The sequence below is a fragment of the Triturus cristatus genome, chromosome 4_1 (assembly GCF_964204655.1).
Source record: "Triturus cristatus chromosome 4_1, aTriCri1.1, whole genome shotgun sequence".
Lineage (NCBI taxonomy): Eukaryota > Metazoa > Chordata > Amphibia > Caudata > Salamandridae > Triturus > Triturus cristatus.
In genome coordinates this window covers 1,220,965,118-1,220,980,873 of record NC_140585.1, presented here as the reverse complement: position 1 = coordinate 1,220,980,873, position 15,756 = coordinate 1,220,965,118, and the positions used below count along the sequence as shown (strand labels likewise).

General features: G+C 41.0%; 1 protein-coding gene across 1 annotated transcript in view; it reads left to right on the top strand.

Moving 5' to 3' along the window:
- Nucleotides 1-15,756, top strand: part of KIF5A (kinesin family member 5A) — an 800,696-nt gene that overhangs the window by 614,820 nt on the left and 170,120 nt on the right. The window contains exons 18-20 of the mRNA XM_085654600.1: nucleotides 7,280-7,344; nucleotides 10,017-10,126; nucleotides 15,114-15,215. Coding sequence (XP_085510726.1) covers nucleotides 7,280-7,344; nucleotides 10,017-10,126; nucleotides 15,114-15,215 — 277 coding nt within the window. The remainder of the gene's footprint in view (nucleotides 1-7,279; nucleotides 7,345-10,016; nucleotides 10,127-15,113; nucleotides 15,216-15,756) is intronic.

The following is a 15,756-nucleotide window of genomic DNA, read 5'->3' as shown; positions in this document are numbered from 1 at the left end:
GATGTCTAGAATTAATTAAAAGTAAGTTTATTATAGTGTAAAAAAAAGTTACTAGTACATACAGTTTTATTTCAAAAAAGGATGTTAAAGTATTCTAACATTTAATAATCTGTATGTTTTGTTAGATAATTTTGTAAACATTAAATTAAATGTATTATTATTGTTAATTAGTTTGAATAATTTAGCTTAATGTAACATTTTGTCTTGTGGGGTTATATTTTCAATCCTTGCCTTCTATTATTTTCCATGGGAGGGTGTTGGAGTACCAGTGGTTGGCCATTTGTGATGCTGGACTTATTCCTGCTCTGAGCTGGAGTACATGTACTACTGTTTTGGGTTCTTTTTGGCAGTACTAACTGAAAGTTTCTGAATGGTAATGGGCATGCTCTTTCATAGGGCCCTCCTTCAACTCCTCTCCTACCCTTCACAAAACCCTTCCTTACTCCTCCCTAAACTCCTCCTGTTTAGTGGTAAGTATTCCCCTTTATGTAGCCACTGCCCCGGTCCCTCCGACATTTATTACTAAGCAGTATCAATCAATCAATCAGTAGATTTGTGGAGCGCTTCTTATAACCTATATGGGTATCAAGGTACTGGCAGGGTCCAGCTAAATAACCAGGTCTTCAGGTACTTTCGGAACTCTGAAAGAGATGGGGAGGTCCAGAGATGAAAGGGTAGCTCGTTCCATGTCTTCGCTGCTAGGTAGGAGAAGGAACAATCACGCATCTGCTATGTCGGATGTGGGGGGTGAGGGTTAGAGACATGAAAACGCAGCTGAGGTGTCTAGTGGGCTGATGGAAGACAAGTCTGGCTGTGGTGTTCTGTATGGTCTCTAGTCACCGGAGGAAGTAATCTGCAATCCCTGCACAGAGAGCTTTGCTGTCTGTAGTCCAGTCGGCTGGAGTTGAGGCCCTGGGTGATGGTGCGTCTTGAGCTTTGGGGTAGCCATTTGAATATCTTACGAAGCATGCAGAGGTTAAAAAAGCAGGAGGAGGAGACAGACTTGACTTGAGTCATCATGGTTAGCTTGTTGCCCAGAATGATGCATAGGTTCCTAGTGGGGTCAGTAGGGATAGAAGTAGGTCCATGTTCTGAGTGCTATCAGGATGCATCGTATGGGGAACTTTTGTTTGCGAACAGCAGCACTTCTGTCTCGGTCGTGTTCAGCTTCAGGAAGTTGTCCTTCATCCAGTCGGCGACATTTGTCATGCAATTGTGGAAGTTGGTCTTGGTGTTGGTGGTGTCTTTAGATAGGGAGAGGAAGAGTTGTGTGTCGTCGGTGTAGGATATGATATTGAGTCTGTGGTTTTTTAAATAATTCTGGCCAGAGGTGTCATCTAAATCAGTGGTTCCCAAACTTTTCTCTCCTGAGGACCCCCATTGAGTCACTACTGGAAGCCGGGGACCCCCAAGCAATTTGTATGATTTAAATTTCAAACATTAAAACTCTAATTAAAAAAAAAAAAACACACGTGTGCACATCAAATGAAGACTAGACTTGAATTACTAAAGATTTTTGAATTTTAGTATTAAAAATATTTGCAGTAAATCGAAAAATGTTAATGGGAAGGTTGGTGCTGCAGCTCGGGACTAACTTTTCATCGTTTGGTTTTATTTCGCAGCCCAAGGCTCCTGCTCCTGCCAAGGCTGGACTGGAAACCTAAATCTGCTCTGGCAAATGTTGTCAGACTAGTCCCCATACAGTGCAGACCAAGTGCAGCGAGTGAGCCTGACCACTACAAAGGGGGCTCTCGGGGGTTTCCCCCAAGTAAATTTGGGGGAAAATGGTGCATATGACGACACATTTGTCTTTATATATTGAATTGTATTCGCTTTTAAAGCATAGTAAATAATGACCTTATTATGCACCTGGATACAACAGTCTTTTGCCAATCTTTAATGACTGACAATCTTCAATGATTCCCTCACTACTACCTTCCAACAGTGCCTCTCATCTCTCCATAGCCCCACTATTACATGTATTTAATTTGTTTTATAGCACCTCTCATACCACTGTAGGGTGTCAGAGCACTTTACATCACACACATAAAGAGATAAGGAATCATACGTGTGTAAATCAGTGAATAGAAAATGTTACATAAGGTAAAGGGGACTACAAGGTGTAGGATTCACATATCATCCACACTGGTAGGCATTTATTAAAGTGCTTGGTCTGGAGAAGCACAAACTCAGGATTCAGAACATAACATAGGGGTTTGCGTTGAATTAATAATAAGCATTTATTTGTATCCAAACAAACGTTTTTAGCAGCGTCGGTATAATAAAAGACTGGAAAAGGCATAACTTACTAACTTGTACCATGCAGTGTGCATGCAGCTCTTTGGTGGCAGTTCATAGCTCGCTAGATTGCGATTGGAACTTGTGAACTGCACAATAACAAAAGAATATCTGTGGCAAAAAAAGGAACCCACTGAGCTATGCATAAAACAAAATACAGTTAAAAAAAAAATGCATTGTTGAAATTTTTTGCAGCAGGCATATTAACCATCTGTGCTTCCTTAGATGAGTCAAAGCTGCCACTGGATAAAACTCCCATCTCTCTCCAGCAGGTACATTAATCACCGGAGTTATCTTGACACTTTTATTGCTACCCAAAAACTGCTGATTATACAAGGAACTTTGCAGTGCTTTTAAAACTGCTGCCTGCGGACCCCCTGGGAATGTGTCAAGGACCGCTGGGGGTCCGCGGACCCCAGTTTGGGAACCACTAATCTAAATGTTAAAGAGGGTGAGGCTGAGCAAGGATCCTTGGAGTACTCCACAGATGATGGAGCCAGGGGGATCAGTGCCGCAGTGTCACCTCGGTTGAGTAGTGCTTGCATGTCATTGGTAGCCACTGTGAGGGCTGTCTTGGTGCTGTGGTTGCTGCAGAATTTGGATTGGGAGGAGTCAAGTAGGAAGCTCCATTCTAGATGTGAGGAGAGTTGTTGGTTGATGTATTTTTCTGATACTTTGGCCTGGAACGGGAGCAGGTACATCAGTCGATAGTTGTTGAGTTTGCTAGGGTCTGCCGATGGCTTAGTATGGCATTGACTTCTGTGTGTTTCCGGCCCTCAAGGAATGTGGCCGTGGCTATTGAGGTGTTGAACAAGGTGGTAAGTATATGGCTGATTCTGACTTCATCTAGGTTGAAGATGTGATAAGAGCATGGGTGGGTTGAGGCCCCTGAGTGGAGCGAGTTCATGATGGAGGCAGTGTCCTGTGGGACAAGCTGATTCCATTCGGTTAGTCGAATGTCTGTTTCAGTAGCGGGGGTCATTGTGTTGGTACAAGTAGTGAACTTACATGTGTAACAACAAAAGAGATGGAGGGAGAGATATTACACTCATGGGTTCGTGAATTGCATTTTATTGTTAGTAAGTAGCACTGTTGTAGTAGTGCGCTACATAGTACGAAATGCAGTTTGCGAATTGGGCCCATTGGGTGATGCTTTGTCATATCTTCAATTTGATTTGCTCTGGCACTATCTAGTGTCCATTTGTGTGATAAACGTTTTAAAATAAAGTCTGATGCCAGGGAATACAGAGTAAATTGACAAGACACAGTATCCATCAGAAAGAAAATGTTACTTAATATAAGTAAGTCAGTCTTTCTATTTTCACACAGCACACTGGGCAAGCGATCACCTAGGCTGTTGGGTTTTCGGTTTAAACCTATAATAACTGATAAAACCCCACCGAACGGGAAATAGCCCTCACGAGTATAAACATATAAACACTGAAAAAACACCTGCTGAACCACAAACTAAATTCCATTCAAAGAAAGAAAAAGGAGAGTGAAAGAGTCATTTTTTTTTCTTCCTGAAGGGGCTAATACAATGTAACTTTTTAATACAAGATAGCACCAAGAAAGGCTGGGCTAACATTATTCTGCTTGAGTTTTGTTGTTTAGGGATGTCACAAAAATACTATTGCTTCTCCCTTTTCCTTTTTTAAGTTTTGTGGTCTTTGGTCTAAAGATGCAGGATTTAGAAGCATGTTTTAGGTCTTATTTAATGATTTTATAAACTGTAGAGAATCAGGAAATATCAAAATCGTATTTGGCATTTTGGCTGCATTTGACTCTTTCACTGATAGGTAAAATTACTGGTTTTATAAGAATCTTTCCCAATATGTGCCATCACATTTACCTACAGAGAATGGGTAAACACCCTTGATACATCAGCCCCCAGTTTCTAGTAAGTCAGTATTGATAGTAGGTGAATTGCCAACACCTCAGGCTTTAAACATTCAATACAAGGTATAGTGACAAGTATATGTGAAAGAGTGCTATCACCAAGCCTCTGGAATAGTGGTGAAAACATGACACCAGACTTTTGGAAAACATGGAATGCAATGTCACTTGGAATGCTGCTGCAAAAGGGTTATTTCCAAGTTCAACAAAGATTGGAGTGATATTGTTTGTATTGCAGTGATTCAGCTACGTATATGAAAAGGTTGTGTGATGACCTGTCAAAATCGAAACCTTAGTTATCCATTAGGCAACTAGTTACAGAATTGATGATGCCAAAGGCAAGAAATGTGAGGATCTATCGTCGCATATTGATAGTGATGTGAAAAAATGTACACTCTACTGTATTCTTAGATTTTTACAGGAAAACATAACTGCTGTAGTGGACATAAAAAACAACTAGAGTCTGAAAACACTCTTGTCTGCCAAGTGTACAGCATAATTGGTGTAGTTGTGAAACATCTCCTTGAGAGTAGGCTGGGCGACACCATTAGTGACTTTGGCACTGCAACATGTTCCATGTTAGAGTGCTTGCCACTTGGTAAGCAAAGCAATGTTGACAAGCAATTCAGGAACTTTCATTTTACAATGTATGAAAAATGGCTTGCAGTGATGCATAGAAGTGTCCCTTCACCACCCATGGCATTTGAAGTCAATGAAACCTCACTGTGGTACTCTGTACAAGTTCTATATCACTTCCGTAACGGGGAATTTTCTCCGTAGTTTCAAAAGTGTTGCTTCATGTTTGACTGCTTCAATATCTCTGAGGGCATAAGCGCCTCTATTGGCATGGAAAGCTATGTCAGTGGCTATAGTTAGCAAATTGAGTACTGGCTGTTTTGGTGTTGCTCATCTCAAGTGCCAATGTTGAGAGGGCCTTTTCACAGAATTCTTTTTACATGGCAAGGAAAAAGTGAGCGCACATGACCAAAGACTCACTGAAGAAGTATTGTATGGTGTACTACAATAAGTTTGATTTGCAAAAATGTATTTGGATCTCATATACACTGTCTGTATACCATTGACTATCAGTGCAGAAAGCAAGCAATAATAAAAGCAAAACATTCCATAAACACTGGAAAAGCACTGTTTCTGTTGTTTTTAATGGCGTGAAAATGTGTAACCACTCATAACCACTGTTTTTTAAGGTACTGAAATCACTTGAAAACACTGAAAAAAAAACCACCAGAATTTACCAAAAATAGAAACTGAAAACAGGAAAGTCTATCTATTTCCAATGTGCAACGTGAACCGAAATAAATTGCCCTTATTTTGTCTATAGAAAAAATATTTCCTTAATTGGCTTTTCAAGGTTACTGCTGCCTTGGGACCTCATAGTTGGACTTCCCCTTTCATGCCTACATGTGTGTGAACGTACCATTTTAAAGTTACTCTGCTTCTCAAAACCTCTACAATTGACTCACCACATCCTGCCATCCTAACTCAACACTTAATATACTCTCTGGGCTATTTACGAGGAGGCTTGCATCGCTCTTGCACAACGCAACATGGTGCAAGAGCGACACACACCTTAAGTCAGATATATAAGGCCACGCAAGACCACTTTGCATGGCCCTGAGTGGCTCCATAATTCTGGAAGAAGGCAACACAGTGCAAATCGCTGCTTTGCCCTGGGAAGGCGTTCCATGGGCATTGCGTAGGTGTTCACACACAACTCCCATGGTTTTTGACGCATTCCCAGATTTATCAGAACTGGTAAACCTAGGATTGAGCCAAAAAGATAACCTTCCCAGGAGAGACGTAATGAAGAGAAATATCTTGATTTCTCTTTGTTACTACCTCTTTCTATGTGCGCTGCGATAGAGGATTATGCCTTTCCAGATTGTTTTTGAGCAGGAAGGTGCCCCTTCCTACACAAAAACAATCCTGCATGCAGTGCAGGCACCCTTCCACCATGATGAAAGGGTGTCTGTGTTGGCGCTAGGCTGCCAAAAGGGAGTCAGTACAGAGGAAAAGGCAGGACTTTGCTGTATTTCCTTAAATATGGGGCATTCCTGCCCTTTCCCTTTCATGCAGTGCCTCATAGCAAGGTGACTTGCAGCACTTCACTGTGTGACAATTTCATAAATAGTCCCCTCGGTATCCAGTGGTGCACCATCTTTCAAATTTGAAATATGAAAAGTGAAAGGGTCTAATTCAAAAAGGCAAATATACAAGTCATTGACCTGTATATTTAACCCTGCACCTAGGTGTACCACTCCCCTTTTTTGCTGTTCACCATTTCCAAGTGCAGGGTTACATCTATGGGCCCGATTTCGATGTCCGACGAACGTGATTCCGTCCGACATTGATTCAGTACTGGGACCGACCTCCTGTTGGTGGTCCCAACCCAGCAATTAGGATGCAACACTGTTCGGTCGCACTCCTATTCTTTACAATGGGAGCATGCATTCAGACCATAATGCATGCTCTCAGTGCAAAGAGAAGAGGTGCAGTTCATCCCTGCACCCCGTGGCAGGCACCTCAATGGAATATTTAGACTCCTCACTACATCTTTGTATATTTCATATTGAGCCAAGTTATACCTTTTATCCTGCTCTATGTACTCCTTGCCTGCCTGATATTAAGTTAATGGCTCTCAGGGCATCCCATGGCCTGGGAGAGACTTTTTATTCTGACACACTCTCATACAGAGTTGTGACTAAATTGAGGTAAATTCCTCTAAAATCTTGCTGCACTGTCCTACTGTACAGTCCCTTTCATGGAGAAATCATTGGGGTTTGAAGATGTTTGTGGGATTAATCAATAAAGAGCTTAGATTTTTAGTAATCTAGACTTGGGAAGAGATGCAAGGAATTTCTTGGATGCAACATTACGTGTGGGTGGTGTTGGGTGAGCTGATGTCCAGAGGTGTGCATCTTTTGTATAAAATGTTTGGATTCCCTGTGGTTGGTGGATTCTTGGGAGACACACTTAAAACGGGTGTGAACCCCAAGAAAGTGTAGATTTCGCATGAGAAGCATTGTGTGCCATTGCTGCCTTTACATCTGGTCATTTGCCATTGCAGAAACTGTAAACGAGGTGACCATGAAGGACAAGGAGCAGGACATGCAGGAGGCGGATGAGGTGAAGGTAAGTAAGACAGGGTGGGAAAATGAATGGCATGGAGGAATGGAGAATGAGGAAAGCATGCAGCATCAGAAACCCCCATTCTGCAGAAAAGCTAATGCAAATACCGCCAGGTTTTAAACTTTTTCTGCAGGTACACGTAAGTGGTGAGTCACAACCAGAAAGTGTGGAGTCAGTTTTAGAGTGAGAGTAGCAGCAGCACAATTGCCCCAAGCAGACTGTATTGCAGAAAGGTAACGTAAACGAAGGACAAAGGCTACAGAAATGTCTTGACTTACTGCTACTGCTCTACATTGACTTTGAGCCGGACGCCATTCAGAGTCATCCAGGGCCTACAGGCTTAGCTTCTCTACCGAAGTAGCATTCTTGATGTGCCAGACTTGTGAACTTGGGTAAGAGAGAAACTTTGAGCCACAATGTACAACCGGAGCCTATAACAGTAGTCTTTATAGAAAAAAGAACTCCATCCTACGGTATTTGTCAGAAGTGACAATAGCCATAGTTTTTCCTTAGAGGAGGTATAGGCTAGGAGGCTAAATAGCCCTACAAAACGGATTTATTGTCATATCTTCATGATGAAAGTTGTTGCTTCCTTTCACGAGAAAGTATCTTAAACCCCTACTTAAGTTGTATGAACTTGTATTAACCAATAATTAACAACACCAACTACTTATAAAGAAAGCCTCATAAAACGTTTAAAACGTTAGGCCTGATATCTAAGTATTTCCAGAATTTTTCAGAAGTGATAAAAAATGTAATTGTTGTTAGTGACTTTTTCACTACATTTGAGACTTTAATGAGAATTATCAAAATTACGCAGGATTTTTTTTTGTTAAAAATGATTCTTTCTGTAAAAAATAACTTTTTGCACACAAGAACAATCTATATTTTTTAAAAATTATCAACGTTATTAAGGATTATTGGAAAAAGGTTGGAATAGTATGTGGAAAAGGTACGAAAAATATTTATGTATTAAAGAAACATTCCTTGCCTTAAATCATTTGTATAAACAGGATCTCACTGGCTGTAGAAGCGGGACTTTCTGCTTGAAAACAGTAAAGTTGTGCACTGAGGCAAGATAGGCTGTTATATTGCAGCAAGAATTCCCACCATAATTCTCGTGATTCCTGAAGGCCAGAAGTCAGGAGTTACATCCACCCTATCGCTTAAGTCTATACATTGCCCTTTCTATTTTTCATTTGCCATCACCATATATTGCCAATAGAAACCACCATTGTTGGTCCAAAAACCCAGAAGACTGATCGTCTATACAGTCTATTGTTCAGCAATGAATAATTCATAGACACTTCTTCCTCTGTTAACGTAGGTCACTAGACAATTACTTGACCCACTTATCTCCAAGATGCCTAGACCATGTAATATAGGTTTGTCTCTATCAGAGTTCGGCGGAGAAATTCAGAAACGTCAGGTTTTAATAACTTTTATATTGCTACTCTGGACCAGCTGTACATATATTGGATTCGCTAAAAGTGGTTGCAATTTCTGCACTGAGTTTTAGTGAATCAGACTCTATTTTGTGAACCAACCTATGTAGTAATAAGTTGGATAACAAAATACAGAATTGCAGTGAGTTGCAATTTGACCTACATCATGAATATTAATGAAGTACGTCACAAATTGCAACCCACTATGATTTGCTGCCATCCCAGGGATGGTAGCCTGCTGCGATCAGCAGACCATCTAGACTGTCATTGCTTTTAATGCTTGGGCTGCATGTTTTTTAATGCATCCCATTTTCCGTAAAGGTAAACAGGATGGGTTTACAAAAAACAGGAAAGTTTGTAAAACTATTTTTTAAGAGTAGGCAGTTATTTCATGGACCAATGTGTACTCCTAAAAAAAATTGGGACCATTCACAAATGGGTTACCACCTCCTTTCAGGTGTCAGTAAAATATGAATCTTTTGCTACCACATTTCCGTCCAAAACAGTAACACATACCATAAGTAAAAGCCAATTGGAAGAACCGCCCGAAATTCGCCCCTTCCAAATATTGATTTCCTATGATATCCTAAACCCATTTAGCGATTAGGTACCATGATACTGAATCGCTAAATGGGTTTAGTACATTGGAAAAACAGATTTTCTTGTCACAAAGCCTACGATTTACCAAATTGTAGGGTTTGCAACAAGAAAATGCATTAGCACATCTGACCCTAAGTGATGAGCTGGTACACTGCTTATGTTCCCAAAGTTCCACAGACTTTCTTTGAGCTGGCATTACATTTCTGCTCAAGAAGACAATTAACAGCCTCAGAAACCAAAACGTTCCTTTCACATACTATTATAAAGCTTGCCATTAGTTTCAAAGAAATAGGGGAAAATCTCATAACACACCTAATGCTGTGTCAGGCGTGCATCGAGAAGCCATTCTTATCACCGCCATATTTAAACTTAAAGACATGTTAGTTGGATAAATCAAAATGGTCAAAGAACAAATACCAGCCAGTTAATGAGATAATCATGAGAATGGCTCATAATAAGTTGCTCTCTTCAGATATAAATGATGCCACATCATTCAGAGCAGATAACTATCTCAGATGGTTGTAAGTGACTCATAGGTCCTGCGGTAGATGATTTGTGGTTGTTGATCAAAAGAATGAAACGTATCCTGGATTCATCGACCAGCACTTGACTTTAGACCCTTTCTTGCAGAAGGCGCTGGAGCTGCAAATGGAGAGTCACCGGGAATCACACCACAAGCAGCTAGCCCGTCTAAGAGATGAAATTAATGAAAAGCAGAAGATCATCGATGAGCTGAAGGAGTAAGGCCTTGTTAATCTTCTGGTTGTCTGGGATACGTAAATGCCCTCCCATGGGAGATTATTGTTTGAGTAAACTGAGCTCTATGTGACTTAAACTAGTCTAGGTGTCAAGACTCAATTTCATTGCATTTTTATTGACTCATAAATTATCATAAATATAATTTCGCACAAACATAAAAAACAAAAGCTCCACAGTTAGAAAGTTTTGAAAGTACTCAATCGCACTGTTCAAGGGTTAAATGCAAAGGTGGGAAATAAAGTGACCACAGTTAGCCAGATCAGATAATACATGACCTGAGGCCACCATATCGCAGTACTGGGATTTCAGTCGGCAAACCATTGCAGTACAGGAGTTAGGTTCCTTTATTCAATTATTGGAAACTGAGACCTGTGAAATGCATTGAGTGCCTTCAGTCTTCAGCCTAGGAGCTTTCCAGTGGTCCCGGCGAGACAAGGTTATCCAGTTAAGCCAGTTACCCCAGTGCCCCGCAGGAGTACCAGTGCTATTTATTTATTTGTTTGTTAATTTATGCATTTATTTATTTAAATGTTTTGTGATTTGCTGGTGTGTGATGGGAGCTACTATCTAGCACCTTGGCAGATTTGTGGGTAGTACTTGCTGCCATGACTGGTTCCTGGTTCACACTCGCAGACTTCAGTTCTGATTGTGTTGAACTCCTCATGCACCCTTTCCCTGCAGGGGTTGGGGCTGGTCCTAGGAGCTTATTTCAAGACAGAAACACTGGGTTTCAGCGGGCTAGTTTTCACGTATTACCTTGAACAAGCCAGATTAGTCAGATTCATCATGGACAGCGAGGTCCACAGTGGTGTGCTCAACCTCGGGTTTAATCCTCCTCCATGATGCTTACCATGAAATTTGGCTAGTATAATCTGTTATGCCTTGGTTGATCTCAGGTCGCACAGTGGGTGTGTAGGTTTCCTGTTAGTATTTGTGATGAAGAGCATGGGCTTACTTATTTCAAGCATAAATGCAATATAAATCTTTAATTAAGGCTCAATTTCATTAGTGTTTAAACGTTCTGAATCACTGCACACATATATTTACATAAATTCTACCTTGAGTTGTGAGTGCACCAAACATATTCCCCTCAGGGAGCCTTTGACTCACTGGATATTGTTTCTTTAATAACCCCTCGACCTCATTACTGTAAGATCAAAGTGTGAGTAGTACTTTCAGTGTTGAAAGTTTGGCTGAACGTTTTGAACATATGTGCACATGCATGTACTCCTGCATGTACATATACACTTGACCTCAGTTTCGTAGTTGAATCCCTAACCACAAGAATCAGTTTTTTTGCTTGTAAAACTAATTACCTTCTTGATATCTTTTGTTTGAATAACTGAAATTCGTATGTGATTGTAGTATAATCCACAAGGGCTGACAGGGAAATCGCTAATTTGTCACCAGGTGCATCCAACATGTGGCCGTGCATCGAGCGTCCATGCCGGCTCCACTGAGGGAAGCAAGGTACTGGCCTAAGTGGCAGGGAATTCTAAATATGGTGAATATGGTGAGCACATGGACATCGATTCACCAAAATGCCATTAGTAGCAGAATTGACATCAGACCTTAATCACAGGAAGTCACATCATTTGACCTTTGACTCTGAATATCCCCAGGAAGTGGTGTCACATGATCTTAACCTTACAAACCTCACAATAGTTAACATCAGTAAAGTACCATAACTGCATGATTGATATAACAAAGCGCAGACAAATGTCACTTTTAGAAACCACCTACATTAGGGCGCTGACATGATCTTTGATAGTGGTAAGAAGTAATACTTGCCCTGAATTGCTGCATACCATTTCTCTTCTAGGATGTCTTAGGATTCCTCCCCATGAGAAAATGTTGATTTAAATGGGATCAAATAGTGTATTCGAAAGCACAATTTTCACATAATTTAGCTAAAAAACCATAGTCTCCAAGGACACTCATTCATTTTCAAGTTCTTTTATGGTGTGCCAAGGCAATAAAGCCTGACACTTCTGAGGAGAAGGTCCTATTGTTTTCTAGTTCTCAGAATGTGCTACGGATGCTCCCATTTGTCAAATATTACCTCCGTTGTGCCAGGGCCAACATTTTATCATACAGGCCAGTCATATTCCATGGGGGTCCCCTAATGCCAAACATTGCCTACAACAACCCAGTGTCAGAAGTTTGCAATTAATTCCATCCATATTTCTTATGTCAAAATTACCTCTAGTATGTAAGGGCCAGTATTTTATCCTGGTGCCTCCTCATATGTGCCATGGTTTTCCTCTCATGTTAAGAAGTATCTCCAATGAGTTAAAGTCACAAGTGCTGAAAAGCCGAACTTTTCCTCGTGTGCCCCATATTCCACGAATTGATTCTCGTATGCCAGTATGAGTGTTTTACTTAAGTATGACCATTATACCAATAATTAACTCCAGCATGCCATTGCCAGTACTTTGTCACAGGTACCTGTCATGCTAACAAACGCCTACAGTTTTCTAGCAGCAGTATTTTTCCTGCATGCCTGTATATGCCAAGCATTACTGCCAGTATGCCAGGCCCAGTGGCAGACTCAACATCCTTATCCATGCTAACTTACATTTGCTCACACTCCCTCATTCATTCTCATTCACTTGCACGCATTCACTCTTATTCAGTATCTTGCACTCGCTCTTATTTACTCACTGACTCACTCACAATCATTCTCACTCAGTACCTGTCACTGACTCTCACTCACTGTCACTAATTCTCACTCACTCACTCACACATGCTCGCACATACAGACACATGCTCACCAACATTCTCTCGCACAAACACTCTCACCCATAAACAGGCACACAACACTTGTGTTGAAAAATGTTCTTACTTACATCATCTGTAACTAGAAATTTTGTTCTAGTTTTTGGCGCTCCATTTGTTTAATTAAACCAATAGTAAATAATAAACTATTATTTGCTATTAGCATAATACAAAGTGAGCACCCATGCCCATAACAGCAAGCTGCCTCAGTGTTTTTGGTACTGACTTTGCTACCTCTGAGGCCAGGACTTGCAGAAGCAGTACCAGGGGTGGCAGGAGGCAAGCCAGGGATCTCAAAACATTATTATTTTACCACCAACTCAAAGAAGGTGGTAACCCATTTCCAAATGGGAAGGGTCACTAGAAAGGGGTCCCCAAGGGCCCTTTCACCTTTGTGAATGGTTAAAAAACAATTTGTAAGAGTAGGCAGTGGTCTCATGGACCAGTTTGTAAACGTTTTCATTATTTTTTATTCATCCTGTTTCCTTTCTAGGAAAACAGGCTATACTAAAAAAAAAAAATAGATTGCTTTATTTAAAAGCAATCACAAGCATGGTGGTCTGCTGTAGCAAGCCATCGTTTCTGTAATTGTAGCCAATTGTAGTGGGTCGCAATTTGCAACCTACCTTATTAATATTCATGAGCTAGGTCGAACCGGATGTATGACGTTACAACGCACACTTTTACAACGCATGCACTTACAACGCATTTTTTACAACGCATAATCCATTACAACGCATGACATTACAACGCATGACACTACAACGCATTTAAAAAAAATACCTTTACAACGCACTACCATTACAACGCATACTACCTTTACAACGCATACCAGTACAACGCATAATATTAAATTACATTTAAGGTAAGTATTAGATAGTATAGGGGTAAAAATTACTATTCTAACTCCAGGGGGTGCAACAGTAGGGTAAGTGTTGGATAGGGTAGGGGTAAAAATTACTATTCTAACTCCAGGGGGTGCAACAGTAGGGTAAGTGTTGGATAGTGTAGGGGTAAAAATTACTATTCTAACTCCAGGGGGTGCAACAGTAGGGTAAGTGTTGGATAGTGTAGGGGTAAAAATTACTATTCTAACTCCAGGGGGTGCAACAGTAGGGAAAGTGTTGGATAGTATAGGGGTAAAAATTACTATTCTAACTCCAGGGGGTGCATCAGTAGGGTAAGTGTTGGATAGTATAGGGGTAAAAATTACTATTCTAACTCCAGGGGGTGCATCAGTAGGGTAAGTGTTGGATAGTATAGGGGTAAAAAATACTATTCTAACTCCAGGGGGTGCATCAGTAGGGTAAGTGTTGGATAGTATAGGGGTAAAAATTACTATTCTAACTCCAGGGGGTGCATCAGTAGGGTAAGTGTTGGATAGTATAGGGGTAAAAATTACTATTCTAACTCCAGGGGGTGCATCAGTAGGGTAAGTGTTGGATAGTATAGGGGTAAAAATTACTATTCTAACTCCAGGGGGTGCATCAGTAGGGTAAGTGTTGGATAGTATAGGGGTAAAAATTACTATTCTAACTCCAGGGGGTGCATCAGTAGGGTAAGTGTTGGATAGTATAGTGTAATATTATGCGTTGTAATGGTATGCGTTGTAATGGTAGTATGCGTTGTAATGGAATGCGTTGTAAAGGTAGTTTTTAAAAATGCGTTGTAGTGTCATGCGTTGTAATATCATGCGTTGTAATGGATTATGCGTTGTAAAAAATGCGTTGTAATGGTAGTGCGTTGTAAAAGTTGCGTTGTAAAGGTTGTTCCCCGGTCGAACCGCAACCCACTACAATTCTGTATGTTGTGAACTGACCTATTACTACATAGGTCAGTTCACAAAATGCAATTGGTAAAAGTTGGTGCACAAATTGCAACTCCTTTTGGCTAATCCATTCTTTTTTATACATGAAGCCCTGTGTCTCTAATTCAAAAGCTAATGAAATTATGAAATTGGGGAATGCATCTCTTCAACAGCAAAACGATCTCGTTTTTCTTAGGATGAGAACATTCCTACAACGCTGCAGATGAATAGGCACGCAGGTGTTTTATTCCATTAGCGACTGTCATTCCTCAAAAAGTTTTCTGAGAAGAGCACGTCACTCTTTAATCCTTCCTAACCGCACACATACATTTTTCTAACATATGTGATATGTGACACTAAAATCATCTCTGCTTTCTTCACAGCCTGAATCAGAAGTTGCAGTTGGAGCTGGAGAAGCTTCGTGCTGACTATGAGAAGCTCAAGAGCCAGGAGGAGGAGAAGAACGGGCGGCTGCAGGAGCTGACGTATGTATCATGGCTCAAGGGCGAGGAAATGCCTTAGTTGGTGGGGGTTCAATCTTGATTCAGAAGGTGTGAATTCTTGCTAATTTATGTGGACTTATATTGTCCGTTGGAAATCTGGAATAATCGGCCCTTCTGGAGCTCTGGTGAATACCCATATCCTTAGATAATGCTATCGTCTAAGACAGGCCTGGGTGGAGTTGACAGAACTCCGTGAAGTGACCAAAAAACTCTGCCGCTCTACGCGGAGTTTCACAAGCGGCGGAGTGCGTTACGTCGTGCCGTTCATGCTGATTTTTAGCACTAGGTGTTTGTCTCCTGCTGTAAAATCAGCATGAACTGCACCACGCGCTTCGCAAGAGGGGGCTGCTTCTTTCTGCCGCTCGAATAGATGTTCTACTCGAGCGGCAGCTTCCTCAATGCAAACGGAAGGTTTCTCAACGTGAGCAGCAGCAACAATCCACGACCGCCCACATTGAGAAATCTCACTGGGAGGCTGTCTGGAGTAAGATTTTCCTTGCTCGTGCTAGCCGAGGAAAAAACT